Source organism: Helianthus annuus, chromosome 1 (genome assembly GCF_002127325.2).
Source record: "Helianthus annuus cultivar XRQ/B chromosome 1, HanXRQr2.0-SUNRISE, whole genome shotgun sequence".
Lineage (NCBI taxonomy): Eukaryota > Viridiplantae > Streptophyta > Magnoliopsida > Asterales > Asteraceae > Helianthus > Helianthus annuus.
This window is the reverse complement of record NC_035433.2, coordinates 98,791,116-98,805,905: the sequence shown is the minus strand read 5'-3', so window position 1 is coordinate 98,805,905 and position 14,790 is coordinate 98,791,116. Positions and strand designations below refer to the sequence as shown.

Sequence of the window (14,790 nt, the reverse complement as noted above, 5' to 3'; positions counted from 1 at the left end):
TGTAGCTAGGGGAAGTTCATTCATCTTCACCGGCCAATCTCATAAATCTTCTCCTCTGGAAGCAAGGAAACTTGGTTTTTGTAAACCTAACCGAATTCTGATGGTTGGGTCCTGCCAAACCAATCTGAACCATTTCCTAGTTTTGCTTACCAACAGGCGTTTGGCCTTACGGGTACCCCCACATGTCAAACAACAGAAAGAGAACTAGAATGTCATCAATTAAAAATACTGAAACATACGCGATAACTGAAAATGTTCGAAATGAATTCCAACGACAACAACTTGCTTAAAACCTTAAATCAAACAACAAACTGAAATAGTAAAACACAAAATTGTGACACAAAGCCGGCCACATGATCCAAACAACAGATCTCCATTTCACTAGTCGAACCACATCCCTACTTCAGCAACGCAACGTTCCACGAAGGTGGCCTGAAAAAATAAATAAATAAATAAATAAAAAACCTCATCAAATATCAGTAATGGATTTCTTTCCAAAATTTTATAAGAATTATAAGCTTACAACGTAAAAAAGTTCATTTGTATATTCAAACGTGTGTACCGTTAAAAGACTTGCAGGCAAAATATTTCAGCATTTACATAATGAATACTTCAAAATCACTTTAGAAATTAAAAAAATTTTAAAAAAAAAAATTAAAACAAGATTTGATCTTAGAAAAGTAAAGCAAGATTACCTCAAAGTGAGTTCGGTTTCCATGTTAGAATTATTATAAATGATGCGCTGATTGTCGCTTACTGCCCTCTCAAGAGCCTCCTTCAGTGACCTTCAACAATTTAACCAAAATATATACATCAAACTATATTAATTTCTTTAACTGTTTTCATTTATGACTTTTTAATTTTTTTTCAGATTAATTGCAAAAAGAAAATAAAATTTTCAAGATTTACCCAACCAGAATAATTAATATAAAAGATATAATCATTTCATTAAATACAAGGTAATAATTTTGAAAAAGGGTTTGTTAGAACATTCATATATTTCGATATTATAAACTTGAAGTAAATGCATGCTTACCTGTTTTCCGATTCCAGCCTCGCCACATCCCTTTTTAGGTTTCTTACCTCCTCTGCTCTTTGTGCCTAAGAAAATGAGAGCAAAAAAAGAATAATAAAAAATAAGAAAGCTCGACTCGAGAATTTTACACATGTGATAACAAGCCAAGAAAAAAAATAACTTAAAAAAAAAAAAAAGCCACCAACCAAAAGGCGTGACGCATCATCAGGCCAGGCGCCAGTACTTGTGATGTATCTCCTTATGATTTGCTGTATGCTGCAATCCGATACAAAAGAATAGAATGCTTATTATGATAGAATTCAAAATGATAAAGATGTCATCAAGCAAAAAAATTAAAAAAAAAAAATAAAATAAGCATCTCACCGAGAGCTTTAAAAAACTTAAAACAACAAAGCCCGCGAACAAATTTAAGAATGTTTAAAAAAACAATCTTTGGGATGGAACCAACAACATAATAACGAAAGCATCATGCATATATAAATGTTTAATCAACCGATTTAGTAAACAAATTTAGTTGAACTCTATAACTTTACAAAACCAGATATTAACAGTTCAACTAACGGATCTAAACCCTCGAAATAATTAGACAGATCAATGAAGACGAAATCAATGAAATCATAAGAAAACTAAAATAAAAAAAATTCAAAATGTACCTCGAACTAGCAAACTCATACAGTTTGCCAGTAGCTGAAAAGACGATAACGCCGATTTCAGCATTGCAAAGCACAGCCAATTCCTGGGCTTTTTTCATCAAGCCGCTTCGCCTTTTTGAGAAACACACCCTTCTCCTTTGAACATCCTCAATGTACTTAAGCTCTATCTTGCTTCGGACCATGATTTTGATAAAAAGAGAAGACGAGAATGTTAAGGTTTTTTGTCTCTATCTCAGATATGAGAACTAAGACAAAAACAGAATGGTGTGGATGAACTATGTGTTGACGTTGCTATTTATAATGATGGAAACCCTACACGCATCAACCATACCTTGTGTACCCATTTAGGTAAGGGACCGTTGTGAGTTGTGACTACCCGCGAACCAGCGCGGGTGCATGTTTAAACTTATTTTGTCGTTTTTCGAAATTTATTAAAAGATATCGCCGCGTTTAATTTCCAACTTCCCTTTTATGGAGAACTTTTAGCCGTGATTGAATATTTTAACAAAATTGGCATCAAGCTTACATTATATTAAAAGAAATCGCAGCGTTAAAGTTTCGCGCATTTCTACATGTTTGCCTATTGCACTTGTTTTGCGCTTGATAAAGGGCATTTTGGACATTTTAGTATAGTCAAATACTGTTATCAGACAATGTGCGTAATCAGATATGATAAGCATTTTAGGTGAGGAGTAGCATTTATGTTAATTTTATTAATCCATGCTTATCTAGCTAAATTTCATAAATACCATGTGAGTATATATTAGTTGTTTTTTTCCAAAAATAAAATCAGAAATTTAATAAATTGGGTGAATGAATTATCATTTGTAAATTTAAATTTAAAGCATATAACAAATGGCGCGCCACAAGGCCTGATACTTATAGCGCCATTTCGAGTTCCTTTGTTCAATTTCAATTTCCCTAAGTGTCGTTATATTGTAGTAGGCTTTACAATCATTTGTTTGGAAATGCACATATGTAGAACTTAAAAGAACGAAAATAAGGTAAGAGTTCGACAATTGTTTGAATGGAAACTAAATGGAACCGTTTGGAGGTAAACTTAAATGTACTTACATGTGGCAATCATGTTTGGTTCGTGGGTTGAATCGTTCTTTAGCTAAATGAGTCAAACAAATTGACGCATAGTTGTCGATAGCGAATAGCGACAAAAAGCGACAAGGCACCTATAGGCCACGTAGCGAATAGCAACAAATAGCGACGGCTATTTTATAAATAGCGATTACACTAGAAAAAGAATTTTGATAATTTTTATATGTATATTACGTCAAAATACCCTTGTATATATATGCTATTTTACATGTATATTTAACAAAAACCTATAAATCCAGCTATTTTATAGCTATATCCAATTGCTATTTACAAAAAAAAAAAAAAAAAAAAAAAAAAAACAATCGCTATTTATCGCTATGACCCATATAGCGACCCTACGTCGCATGGCTACATAGCGCGCTATAGCGGTCGCTATACCCGCTATTTACAACTATGAATTGACGGGTAGTGAACACGATCGCGGGTTGTCATAAATGGGTTAAACGGGTTAGCGGGTCAACCTGTTTAATTAAACGGGCTAAACATGTCAACTCCAGCACGACGTTTCAATAAATGAGTTCAACATGTCAATCCAGACACAACGTGTTTGTTAAGGACAAGGTATTAAATTAATAAACAGGTTAGATATGACAACCCAAAAACTTGATTATATCTATGTCGTGTGAAATGGGGAGTTGGGCCCATAGCTAGAAACCCCAAGTTGGTCTTAAATTTCTTAAGGATAGCCATCTCTTTGACTCCTCGACTCTATTTTGATTGTTCACTCGTTTATCTTTTTTGTTTTATGTATTTTCACTTGAACTGTGGTTCTAACACTTAAGTGCAGGTCTCACAAACACGATAACAATCTAGAGGTACTAACTAGATGTTAAATTATGAAATCCTTGTTCTACTATTAGCCCCAACTATAGACCGATGCCATGACACCAACCCCAACCCCCCTAGCAACAAACCACCACATCACATATTTACACAACGCATTAACATATGTGCATGATCAATCTCTTTCATGTGAAGTTGCTAAACAAATAAATTGGAACTACAGAAAGTAGTATAGGCGTATAGCGAAGTAAAGAGTAAAGTACACGGATGGTCCCTGTGGTTTACCAAAATTTCGGATTTGGTCCCTAGTTTTCCAAAAGTACACGGATGGTCCTTGTGGTTTGCACTTTGTAATGCATTTATCCCCAGCCAACAAATCTAAAGGTTTCAGCGTGTCCAAGTTAGGGATTAAATGCGTTACAAAGTGCAAACCACAGGGGCCATCCATGCACTTTTGGCAAAGTTGGGAACTAAATGCATTACAAAGTGCAAACCACCGAGACCATCCAGGTACTTTTGGAAAGCTGGGGACCAAATCCGATATTTTGGTAAACCACATGGACCATCCGTGTACTTAACTCAAAAGATAACTATAATTGTAGATAGATCTATATCACTAGGGTGAAGGGAGTGGTTACCTATTCCAAATAGGTAAACTCCTAATTCACCCAATCACACATTGCCATGTCAATTCACCTAAATAAGTTACCTAATGCTCAAAAATGTTGGCGGTGGTTTACCTAATGGGGTTTAGGTAAACTATTTTTTTTAAAAAGGAAAAAATGTGTGATTGGTTGAGAAGTAATGGACCCCACCACACACCCATCCCCCCCCCCCCCCCTTCTTCCCTCCCTCTCACCGAATCAGTGTAGCTTCACCGAACTCCTCAACCAAAATCGGTAAAGAGGTTGTTGGCAGTGGTTTACCGCTTCGGTAAAGGTGTTTACCGATGGAGTTTACCTACGACTCCGTTCACCCTTAGGTATGAGAGCTAAACACTAGTTTCAAGTTACTATCATTTTTTAATTATTTCGCTTAGTTTCCATTTATTTTTGTTTTCATCATCACTTGTTATGAACTTATGATTCTATCGTTTATTTCTTTTGGCTCGCCTTATCTAAGTTATCTAGATATGATTGTTTCTAGCCAAAATAGGATCTTTTCAAGCATTTCATCCAACCAGAGAGCATGAAACAAGGCGCACATAGACAGAAAACAAAAGGCTTCAAATCAATAGCAATAGCAATAATACCCAAAATGGAAGCAGAAAACTAGAATGAAGTAATAATCAAATAAAATATCAGATAAAAGTTGTGCCATGAAAGAAAAGCACGAAGATAATGGAATACCTGAATAAGGAATTGTGCCATGTTGTTTAGATATGCATCATTTGACATTGAGCGTTGTACCTAGGGGCACCAAGGTCTCAATATCCAAAGTATAACAGTGAAATTACAGCAAGTCCAACTAATATAACAAGAAGAAGATGTTAAATTAATGAAATTAGTAACCTATTTTCTCAATCAATCTCCAAGTTGAGATTAAATGTATCTTTTAGGAACATCAAAATCCACAGAGGAAAAGGAGTAGGTAGGGTTTACCAGGAGCTGCGAATTCAAACTCCGGCATGGATCTCAATCGCTTTACCACTTCCACAACATCCATCTCACTTCAAATTAACCATGGAAAAGTATCTATAAATTAAAATCAGACTACTATATTATAATGAACAATGAACGAGGAAGCACATTTTAATGTTACCTAAAAAAGATAAGAAAATTGTTTCTCTTTTGGTTTAGGGAAATTGGTAATTAATAATCTCACCTAGATCTTATTAGCCATTAATAATTCCACCTCAGAATATTCCCTTCACTAGCCTCACCTATCACTTATTTTTCCTACAATGGTCCCCCGTTATAAAACTTGACAGAGTTAAGCTTTTTTTCTAAATTACAAACAGATTTTTCGGGCTTTTGACCAGTACGATAATACGAGTCCATTGATGTAAAACTTGCCTCGAAACGGTGCTCCAAACGATGAAAACGGCGCTTCAATTCGGGTGTTTAAATTTTCAATTAACCAAAATCAAGTCACTTGGAGCACCATTTCGAAGTAAGTCTTACATCAATGGACTCGTATCATCGTTCTAGTCAAAAGCCCTAAAAAATCTGTTTGTAATTTGAAAAAAAACTTAACTCCGTTAAGTTTTTTTAACGGGAGACCATTTTAAGAAAAATAGGTGAAAGGTAGGACTGATGGGCGGAATATTCTAAGGTGGGATTATTAATGGCCAATAAGGTCTAGGTGGGATTATTACAGGCCAATTCCCCTTTAGTTTATACATACACCCCTAAAATGAGAGTAAATTGCTCTTTTAGTCAATAACTTATATTTTAGTTCATTATTTTATTACACTTAAATCCTTAGTTTTAACAGAATTATGGGCAATTAGTTACATTTTTCCCCCTTCACAACAAACTTATAATTCTTTTACGTATTCTTGTCAGATCTTTTAAACTATAATGTTTTAGAAAATCCAAAAGTACTGTTACGACCTACTCATTTTTGTCGACGTTTTGATAGTTGTTTTGGTCAGTATTGACATGTGGATTAAAAGGTATAAGTAGATGATGCGTTAGTGTACAAGTAACTAAAGTCCAACGTACTTAGTCATTATCCCAGAATGTTTAATAGCTACAAAATGTCAAGTGATTAAATACCGTCAATTTAATTCTCTCATCTAGATTACACCTTAATCTCTCATCTTTAATAAAATTATAGATAATTAGTTAGTAGTTACACTTTATCACCATATAAAAACTAACTCCCCCACCCCCCCCCCCACGACTTTTAAACGATCATAACTTTTGGTACATTCATATTTTTTTAATTTACACCATATAAACGAGTATTTTATTCTCTTTAGTTTGAGTATACTATTGCTATAATTTTTACTTAAAAAAATTGATATGTTACTGATTAACAGGGTCTAAGGGTGAATAATAACTGAATCGTTAACCGAAAACGAGCCGAAATCAACAAAAAACTGAATTAGCTGAAAACTGATTAATCGAAACCCGAATTAACAAAAAACGGTTATCAATTTTTTGTACCCTCATTTGACCAAAATTAACTGAACCGAACCATTCATATTTTCATACAATTCTAGTTTTTATACCTTCAGTTCATGTATTTCATATTTATACCCTCATTTTATGTATTTATACCTCTATTTCAAGTACATGTACATCCATTTCATATAATTATACCGAAATGAAATGAATCAAACCAAAAACCGTCAATCTAACTAAATAAACCAAACCAATTAACTGAAAACGGATTGTTTAATAAAATAGACTAGTCGATGACCTCGATTTCGGTTGAGGATAATAATCTGGCAAATCGAATAATGCACACTGTGGCAATGTTTGTGTTTTCCACAGCATCGCGCGTGCACCTATCGGTTATTAACCAAAATCGGTTATCGGTGAGCAATAACTAAATCGTTAACCTAAACTAAACTGAAAACAGACAAAATCGAACTGAAATCAACCAAAAACTGAATTAATTGAAAACTGAAAACCGAATTAACCAAAAACCGTTTATCAATTTTTTTGTACTCTCGTTTAACCAAAATTAGCTGAACTGAACCGAATCTTTCATATTTTCATATATTTCTAGCTTTTACACCTTCAGTTCATATATTTCATATTTTATATCTCCATTTCATATATTTATACCTCAATTTCATATATTTCAAAGCAAAAGTTTTAGCCTAAGTTTGGTTTTTGCTATTAACTGAAACTAAATGAACCAAACAAAAAACCATCAATTTAACCGAATAAACTGAAATGATAAACTGAAAACCGATTGGTTAATAAAATAGACTAACCGATGATATTGGTTTCGACTTCGGCTGAGTATAATAACCGAACCGACCGAACCATGCAAATCACAATGAAATGGATTGCCCGATTACTTCGCTTTGGATGTATATCTATCACAATAATGCTACAATAAATATTATATGAATAAGAAAACTACCAAAAACGAGTATCGCAATTCGATGTATCGCTCTCGCCGCATCGCGCGGGCATCAAAAGAGTCGTAATACAAGGATAACTTATAAAGACTCAATAAAGGTATATTTGTCTTTGATAATGTACAAGGATTATGGAAATCCTTATTTTCATGCCATCTATAATTTAATTTGACAACTAGGATTAAGCATCCCCACGTTGCGGCAGGGGCGAACACCAATGTCACACTACTGCCAACGATCACCGACACTAAAGTTGTGGCGTGTTAATGCGACGAAATTAAACCAAAACGTAAAACATATAAAAGAATAACTAAGTCGATCTAGGACCCGCGCGTCACAATGAACCTGTCAAACGGGAAAAAATAGACAACGTAAAAATGTTTAACTACACATGCACGTTGCGCCGTGTTAACTCGCGAAATTTAGAACGGAACGTAAAGCGAAAATATCGCGAAAAATGGAAAGTATAGAGGACCAAAGTTGAAAGTAAAAAAGTTGTGATGTTAAATTGTAAAAGATGATGTACAATAGTTTAATGCATACAAGTGTTACAAATTATATCTATACTAGGAGCCACATGGGAGGAGCTTGAAGTTCAAGCCCCACTACACATGGTCTTATGCTTGCTATAGACTCACGCATTATAATGGGGCACTGTACGCAGTAATCACTTGTACTTTCTTGTGGCTCAAAGTTGTAAACCCACATTGGGTACAACCATAAAATGCATAATACATCTACAAAGCTTGATGTACAAGCTTTAATGCAACAAGATGTCTGCAAAGCTTGATGTACAAGCTTTAATGCAACAATTGAAAGTGCAAAAGCCAAAACATAAAACACAATATAAGCACTTGTTATAACAACTTAATGCACCAACATATTACAAAATAATAATATATAATGTCATTTTTTTAATTTTGTAAATAAAACATGCTATTACATAGCTAGCATTTTCATGTTTTTTAGTTATACAAAGAGCACATACTACTATATAACTAGCACAAGAACAATCTCATGTTTATTTTTTATTTTGTAAATAACACACATGTTGTTACATAACTAGCACAATTTCATGTTTTTTAAATTTAGTAAACAACATTTACAATAATATAACTCACACAATTTCTTTTTTTTTTTTTTGTAAACAACATATACTGTTACATACTAGCACGATTTCATGGAGTTTTTCCCCAAACTAGTGTAGTTACAAAACTTATTTACCATTTTGGGTACTTTGAAAAATATTTACCAAAATAGGTACTTTTCTTTATCTCTTATAGTTTTTCTTAAAAAAATGTTTATCTCTCCTAATCTAATTGGACAAAGCCTAAATTAATGATAACATAGTATTGTTATTTAATAAACTTATTATGTTTTTGTGAATTATTATTTTTATGTTACGTTTTTTAACTTATATATCTATTTTTAATTTGCAATAAAAATACCTCAAGTTTAAAAGTAAAAATTCATGTATTTAGCTTGACTTTTATTTTAAGAATAATATATCTCTGTATAATCATTTAATCTAAAATATTCCAAACGTAATTGCTCAACGTAAATTGTTATATTGTTTTTATTTCACGTTTTTGCAAAAATAAGTATATGCTTTTACGTTTTTGTAATTGTGCTTTTTAACTTGGTGTATAGTTGCTCAACGTAATTGTTGTTCAATTCACTTATGAACAAATTATTTGTTTTTAGTTTAGTGTATAGTTATTTAACCTATAGCATATATAAAAGAATAAATAGAACACGGTTACTCTGTTAATAAATTGAGTAAATGATTATATTAGTTTTTTATTCTTAAATAAAAGCCAAACTAAATACATTAATTTTTTACTTTTAAAGTTGAGGTTTTTTATTACAAATTAAAAATATGACGTAAGATAATTTTTTTTTACAAAAATATAAGTCTATTAAATAGTAATAGTATGTTGTCATTAATTTAGATTTTATCCAATTAGATTAGGAAAGAGAGACAAATAAGTTTTCATGAAAATTAAAAGAAATAAAGAAAATTGCCCATTTTGGTAAATATTTTTCAAAGTACCCAAAAAGGTAAATATTTTTTGTAACTACACTAGTTTGGGAAAAACTCCGATTTCATGTTTTTTGTTTTAATTTTGTAAATAACACATGTTATTACATAACTAATAGAAAACAAGTTTATTTCCAAATAGACTCTCAATAATAACACAAAAGGAAAAAAAATAGCAGCACAAAAGAATTACACAACAAAATAAGAACATATGTATAGATTTAAAATCAACACAATACATTTTTTATACTAGCACATTCCAGCTACATAACTAGCACAATTATAAAACACCTTTTTATAACTTATTTAAAAAGTCACTTTTATAAATTAAAAAAATATAACAATATGATACTCATATTAAAGATAAAAAATACTTGATTTTATGGTATAATTTTTTTTAAATAATGAAGTATATAAAAGTTATTTTAGTTTAAAAAACCTTAGTGGAATTAGTATTTAATGGAAAAATGGCTAAATGACTAAAATACCCATAGATCTTATTATATAATATAATAATTGTTAATGATGAACTCTAACAAAGCTTGGCCCTTGATTCAATTAATCAACAATCAAAATCTGCTCTTACTGTTTTTAGATAACATAAGATTTGTACCGGATCTTAACTCGAAAGACCTGATCCAACTGTTAAATCGAACAAAAAGTCATTGAATTATGTGTGTTCCTTGTAGCGTGTTAATGCGTAAAAATTAGAATAAAACGTAAAACATAGAAAAGAATAACTAAATCGACTTAGGGCCCGCTAGTTGCGACGGGGCGGTTAAATAGGGAAAAATAGACGTAACAACGTTAAACCACATACGTGCTTGCAGCGCGTTAACTCACAAAATTTAGACTGAAACAGTAAACAAAAATTTGTAAAAGATGAAAAATATAGAGAACCAAAGTAGAAAGTCGAAAAAGTGTTAGGATTAAAAATGAAAAAAAAAACTTTATAACAAAATTATAAAAGATGATAAGTAGTGATGTGCTAAAAGTAGTTTAATAAAAACAAAGTAAATTAGCCTAATCCAGACACAAAGTAACACTCTAAACTTGACTAAACTACTAACCGGCAAGTGAACTGATCGACTCTAGTAAAGCTAAGTAAGTCTGCATATCGAACCCACATGACTCAATTTAACTACATTAACTAAATTATCTAGACCTAGACTGACACCGACATGACACTAACTGTTTTTATAATTGGGGAGGGGGTTCTAAATATCCTAAAATTGCGATTTAAATTAAATTAATTAACTAAACACAAACTAACTCGGGTTTACTCAGATGATGGAAAAGACTACCTAGACTGGAATCCTGGATTGTACTAGTAATGATTTATTAAGATTATTAATTATTATGGAACCGGGATCTTCTAATTCTAAACCTATCGAGACACCGAACAAGACCCTCGACCCTTCTCGAGAAGACACTTATGGAGCTCTAAAGGCTGTTATGGACACCGGTTAATCTAGACTCCCTCAAGGGTTATCTAAGTGGTTTACAAAAGTATCCTAATACAATCTACTCCCTCACAGGCTATATATCTAGGATGGACTTGGATTTTCAATTTTGATTTGTTAGACAATGGTCACTAGGGCAACTAGTTCAGACTCCTCATGAAGACCCTACCTTGCAATTTAATGACTCAGACCTAACAATAATCTCACACCTCACAACTATAGAGATTAGTAGAACACTCAGAATTATTTAATTATTAATTACTGCTTCTAAGGTGTATTGGCCAATTAACCCAAAAGATTATAAAACAAACTCATAATCTAGCATGAATCTATCTGTTAGTGCATGCATCTGTCAACTTCGTCTTATATCGAGTCTTAGACTAGATAGTTTAGATCAGGGCTTGTTGTACGAGAAAATAGCAAAGTTTATGTTTATTTAGGCTGATTCCGCTTGAAAGTGGACATGACAGTTTCAAGCGAAATCAGACATAGAGATTCCGCTTGAGTATGATCATGGAGGTTCCGCTTGAAATGTTGATTCCGCTTGAGCATGTTCAAGCGAAATCAGACGGCTATATATATGTGGTTCGAGTGGAATCTCAGTAGAGTGGTACGTGTGGTCTTGTATAGGATACCGAAGTCCTGCCGGTTTATCCTGTGGATGTATTAGCTGTTAAATCAATCAGAAAGAGTATTAAAGTGATATTCAAGCTATGTCTACCTTTGTTTCTTAGTTTCCGCCTCTGAAACAAAGTAAAACTCCCCTGAATGACTCGTTTGGGTCAATCACACGATCCTTCAAGTAGTATCAGAGCTCAGGAGGAGGAGTTCTGCGGAATATAGCTGGATTTCATTGTGTTTTCTGTCTTCTACACCTTCTTTCTTCATTAGAACAAATTTTAACGGTTAAAATCGGCTAAATTTTACATGTATGGTGTAAAAGTGCATGTTAACAAATCCTTAAAAGTTTCAGCTTAAAATACGGCTTAAAAATGGCAAAAATGAACTAGAAAAGTGATTTCGCTCGATAGTATAGTTTCTGATTCCGCTCGAGACTGTGATTACGCTTGACATATTCCGCTCGAAATTGTCTGATTCCGCTTCAAGTTTGGGGTTCCGCTTAAAAGGATTCAAGCGAAATCTGTGATTTCGCTTCGGTCAGACACTGCCAGATTCCGCTTGAGATTTTCTGGTTATTCCACTCCAAAACTCACTTCAGTGATTCCGCTCTAACAGGCATTCCGCTTGAAAGGGAATATTTGTTATTTCGCTTGAAAGGGTTTTCTGGTATTCCGCTTGAACTATATTGGGTTATTTCGCTTGAACAAGAACCATGGATAACGATTTCTACAACGCGTTTGCTACTCCGACTACTCCGGCTCCATTGCTCAGAACATGAATCTGGAAAACGAGACCGGAACTTTACAAAAGCCTCCGAAGCTAATGAGCATAGAAGAGTATTACGGATGGAAAGATAGGTTCGAAAACTGGGTTCAAGCTAATCATCTTAGATCTTGGGAGTGTATTCTGAAGAAGTATGTCTTACCACGTACTGATCTGCAAGTTGAGAAAGAAATATCTGAGTTAACTGACCAAGAAAGAGATATGTACAAAGCTGAAAAGATGATGATTAGTCTGCTTCAGCAAGCTATCAAAGAAGACATATTCGTATTGCTTCAGTATGACAAAACTTCAAAATCAATTTGGGATGCTCTTCGAATCAAGTTTGAGGGTAGTGAGAACATGATCAAGAGTAAAAAGGCACTGCTTAAGAAAGAATTTGATCTATTCACGTGTTTGCCCGGGGAAGATACCAAGAAGCTAATAGAAAGATACTGCCACTTAGTTCGATCCATGTCGATGCTGAGCATAACAAAAGATCGTGAAGAGTGGGTTGACAAGTTAGCTGATGCTTTACCGCAAAAGGAATGGGGAACTTACTTGATGATTCTGAAGAACACTGGGGTATATGATGGTTAACAATTTCTCAGTTTATCGAGAAAATTGAAGGTCAAGATCTGGAACAGCAGAAGATTGCGAGGATGAACAATCCGAGTGGTCAACAAGACGTGAAAATGTACTACAAAGGCAGTGTTCCAGAAGCTGAAAGAAGCCCGAAAATCCAAACTGCATTTAGTGCTGGAGATTCATCGGAAAAAGTTGATCAGAGTACAAACAAAAGCAGTGGGTTCTCTTCATATCCGAGTGTTAATCCCAAGAGTTCATCTGAAAGTTTTCATTCTCAAAGCACAAAAACTGGAAATGGTTGTGTGATACAGTGCAACATTGCTTTGAATCTTCCTGATGGTCAAAGTTTTTCTAAAGAGGTTGCAAAAGATCCACATGGCATTACTTGGTTCCGTGCTTTTATCTTATGAAGGATTGGTTGCAGGGAGGATCGGAAATCCTATGTTAACAAAGGAGGATTACGATCAGATAGATGCTGAAGAGATGGAACTAAAGGACATCAAATGGTGTCTAGCTAGTGTCCTAAGAAGAAAAGAAAAGTTCAAATTGATTACCGGAAGAAATGACTTTCTTGATGCACATGTTTCTACTTTAGGTTTCGATAAATCTAAAGTTACTTGTTTTCGATGCAGGGAGAAAGGTCATTTCAAGAGGGAATGCAAGAATAGAGAAGCAAATGATGCAAAGAATCCGTTCGGAAAAGATGACTACTACCAGAAAGCCATATACCAACAAGTTGGTCAGCAACAACAACAAGAACCACAAGTGGCTCATGGTAGAAAAGTGATTGAGGATTCAAAGAAAGCATGTTTGGAGAATCAAGAAAGTTTTAGCTGGGAAAAATATATCTCATCCAACAGCAAAGCTTGCCTAATCAATCAGGATGATGAAAGGCTACCTGAAGGCTTTAGCTGGGATATGTTTACAGATGAGAAAGGAGATTTCAAAGCTTTCATTGCCAAGATTGTGAAAGAACCAGATATGTTCACCGAGTGGATGAAATATATCGGTGAGAGTGTGAAGAATGAAGAAGAAAAGTCTGTTTCATCAGAAGAAAGCTCACAGATTTCAAATGACAGTTCAGAAAAAGAAATTGTTTTTGATCAAACACCATCTGATTCTGGATTTTCGGATGATAGTTCTGACAAATCAGTAGAATTTGATCAATCACCATCTGATGACAGTAGTGATGATGAGGAAGAAAAACATATTAATATTGCAAAATCTCATCTCTCTCCTGAAAGTTTTCATTTTTACTTTGCAGATCGCTTGGAGAAACTGAAAGAGAGACGAGCTGCAAAAGAACAAAAAGAAATGAAGTCTGAAAGTGTTGTTCAAAAAGAAGAGATTGTTCAAAATGAAGAAGTTAAAAGTGTTGCTGAGGAGATTGTTGAAACAAAAAAGAAATGTGAAAGTATGGATCAAGAAGAAGATTCTGATTTTAATGATAAAGTTCAATTTGCTAAAGAAGTGTTTCAAACAATCAAAAGAGTAGTTGAAGAAAATGAAAAAGTTGTAGAAGTGAAGAAAATTATCGAAGTAGAAAAGATTGTGGAAGTCATCAAACCTTGCTCAAAGTGTTTAGAACCATGCAAGGAATGTGCAGCAAAGGATGAGAAGCTGACAGAGTATGAGAAAATGAAGGAACAAATACTGTTCAACCTTAACTATGTGAAGGAATCTTACGATGTTTT

At 33.7% G+C, this 14,790-nt stretch overlaps 1 protein-coding gene across 7 annotated transcripts; it reads right to left on the bottom strand.

Moving 5' to 3' along the window:
* Positions 1 to 200: 200 nt before the first annotated feature.
* LOC110866179 (MADS-box transcription factor 25) lies at positions 201 to 5,313 on the bottom strand. Of its 7 annotated transcripts, none has more exons than XM_022115485.2 (7): positions 5,184 to 5,313; positions 4,932 to 5,049; positions 1,690 to 1,860; positions 1,222 to 1,291; positions 1,037 to 1,101; positions 696 to 785; positions 201 to 432 (listed from the first exon to the last, which is right to left on the bottom strand). In XM_022115485.2, exons 3-7 carry the CDS (start codon positions 1,785 to 1,787, stop codon positions 399 to 401), a joined length of 357 nt encoding a protein of 118 aa, XP_021971177.1. In that variant the 5' UTR covers positions 1,788 to 1,860; positions 4,932 to 5,049; positions 5,184 to 5,313; the 3' UTR covers positions 201 to 398. The 7 variants fall into 7 exon arrangements, with proteins under 7 accessions (XP_021971177.1, XP_021971159.1, XP_021971167.1 ...); XM_022115467.2 differs by having other exon boundaries at positions 1,690 to 1,856; XM_022115475.2 differs by having other exon boundaries at positions 1,690 to 1,856; positions 4,932 to 4,991; positions 5,094 to 5,307.
* Positions 5,314 to 14,790: the final 9,477 nt, after the last annotated feature.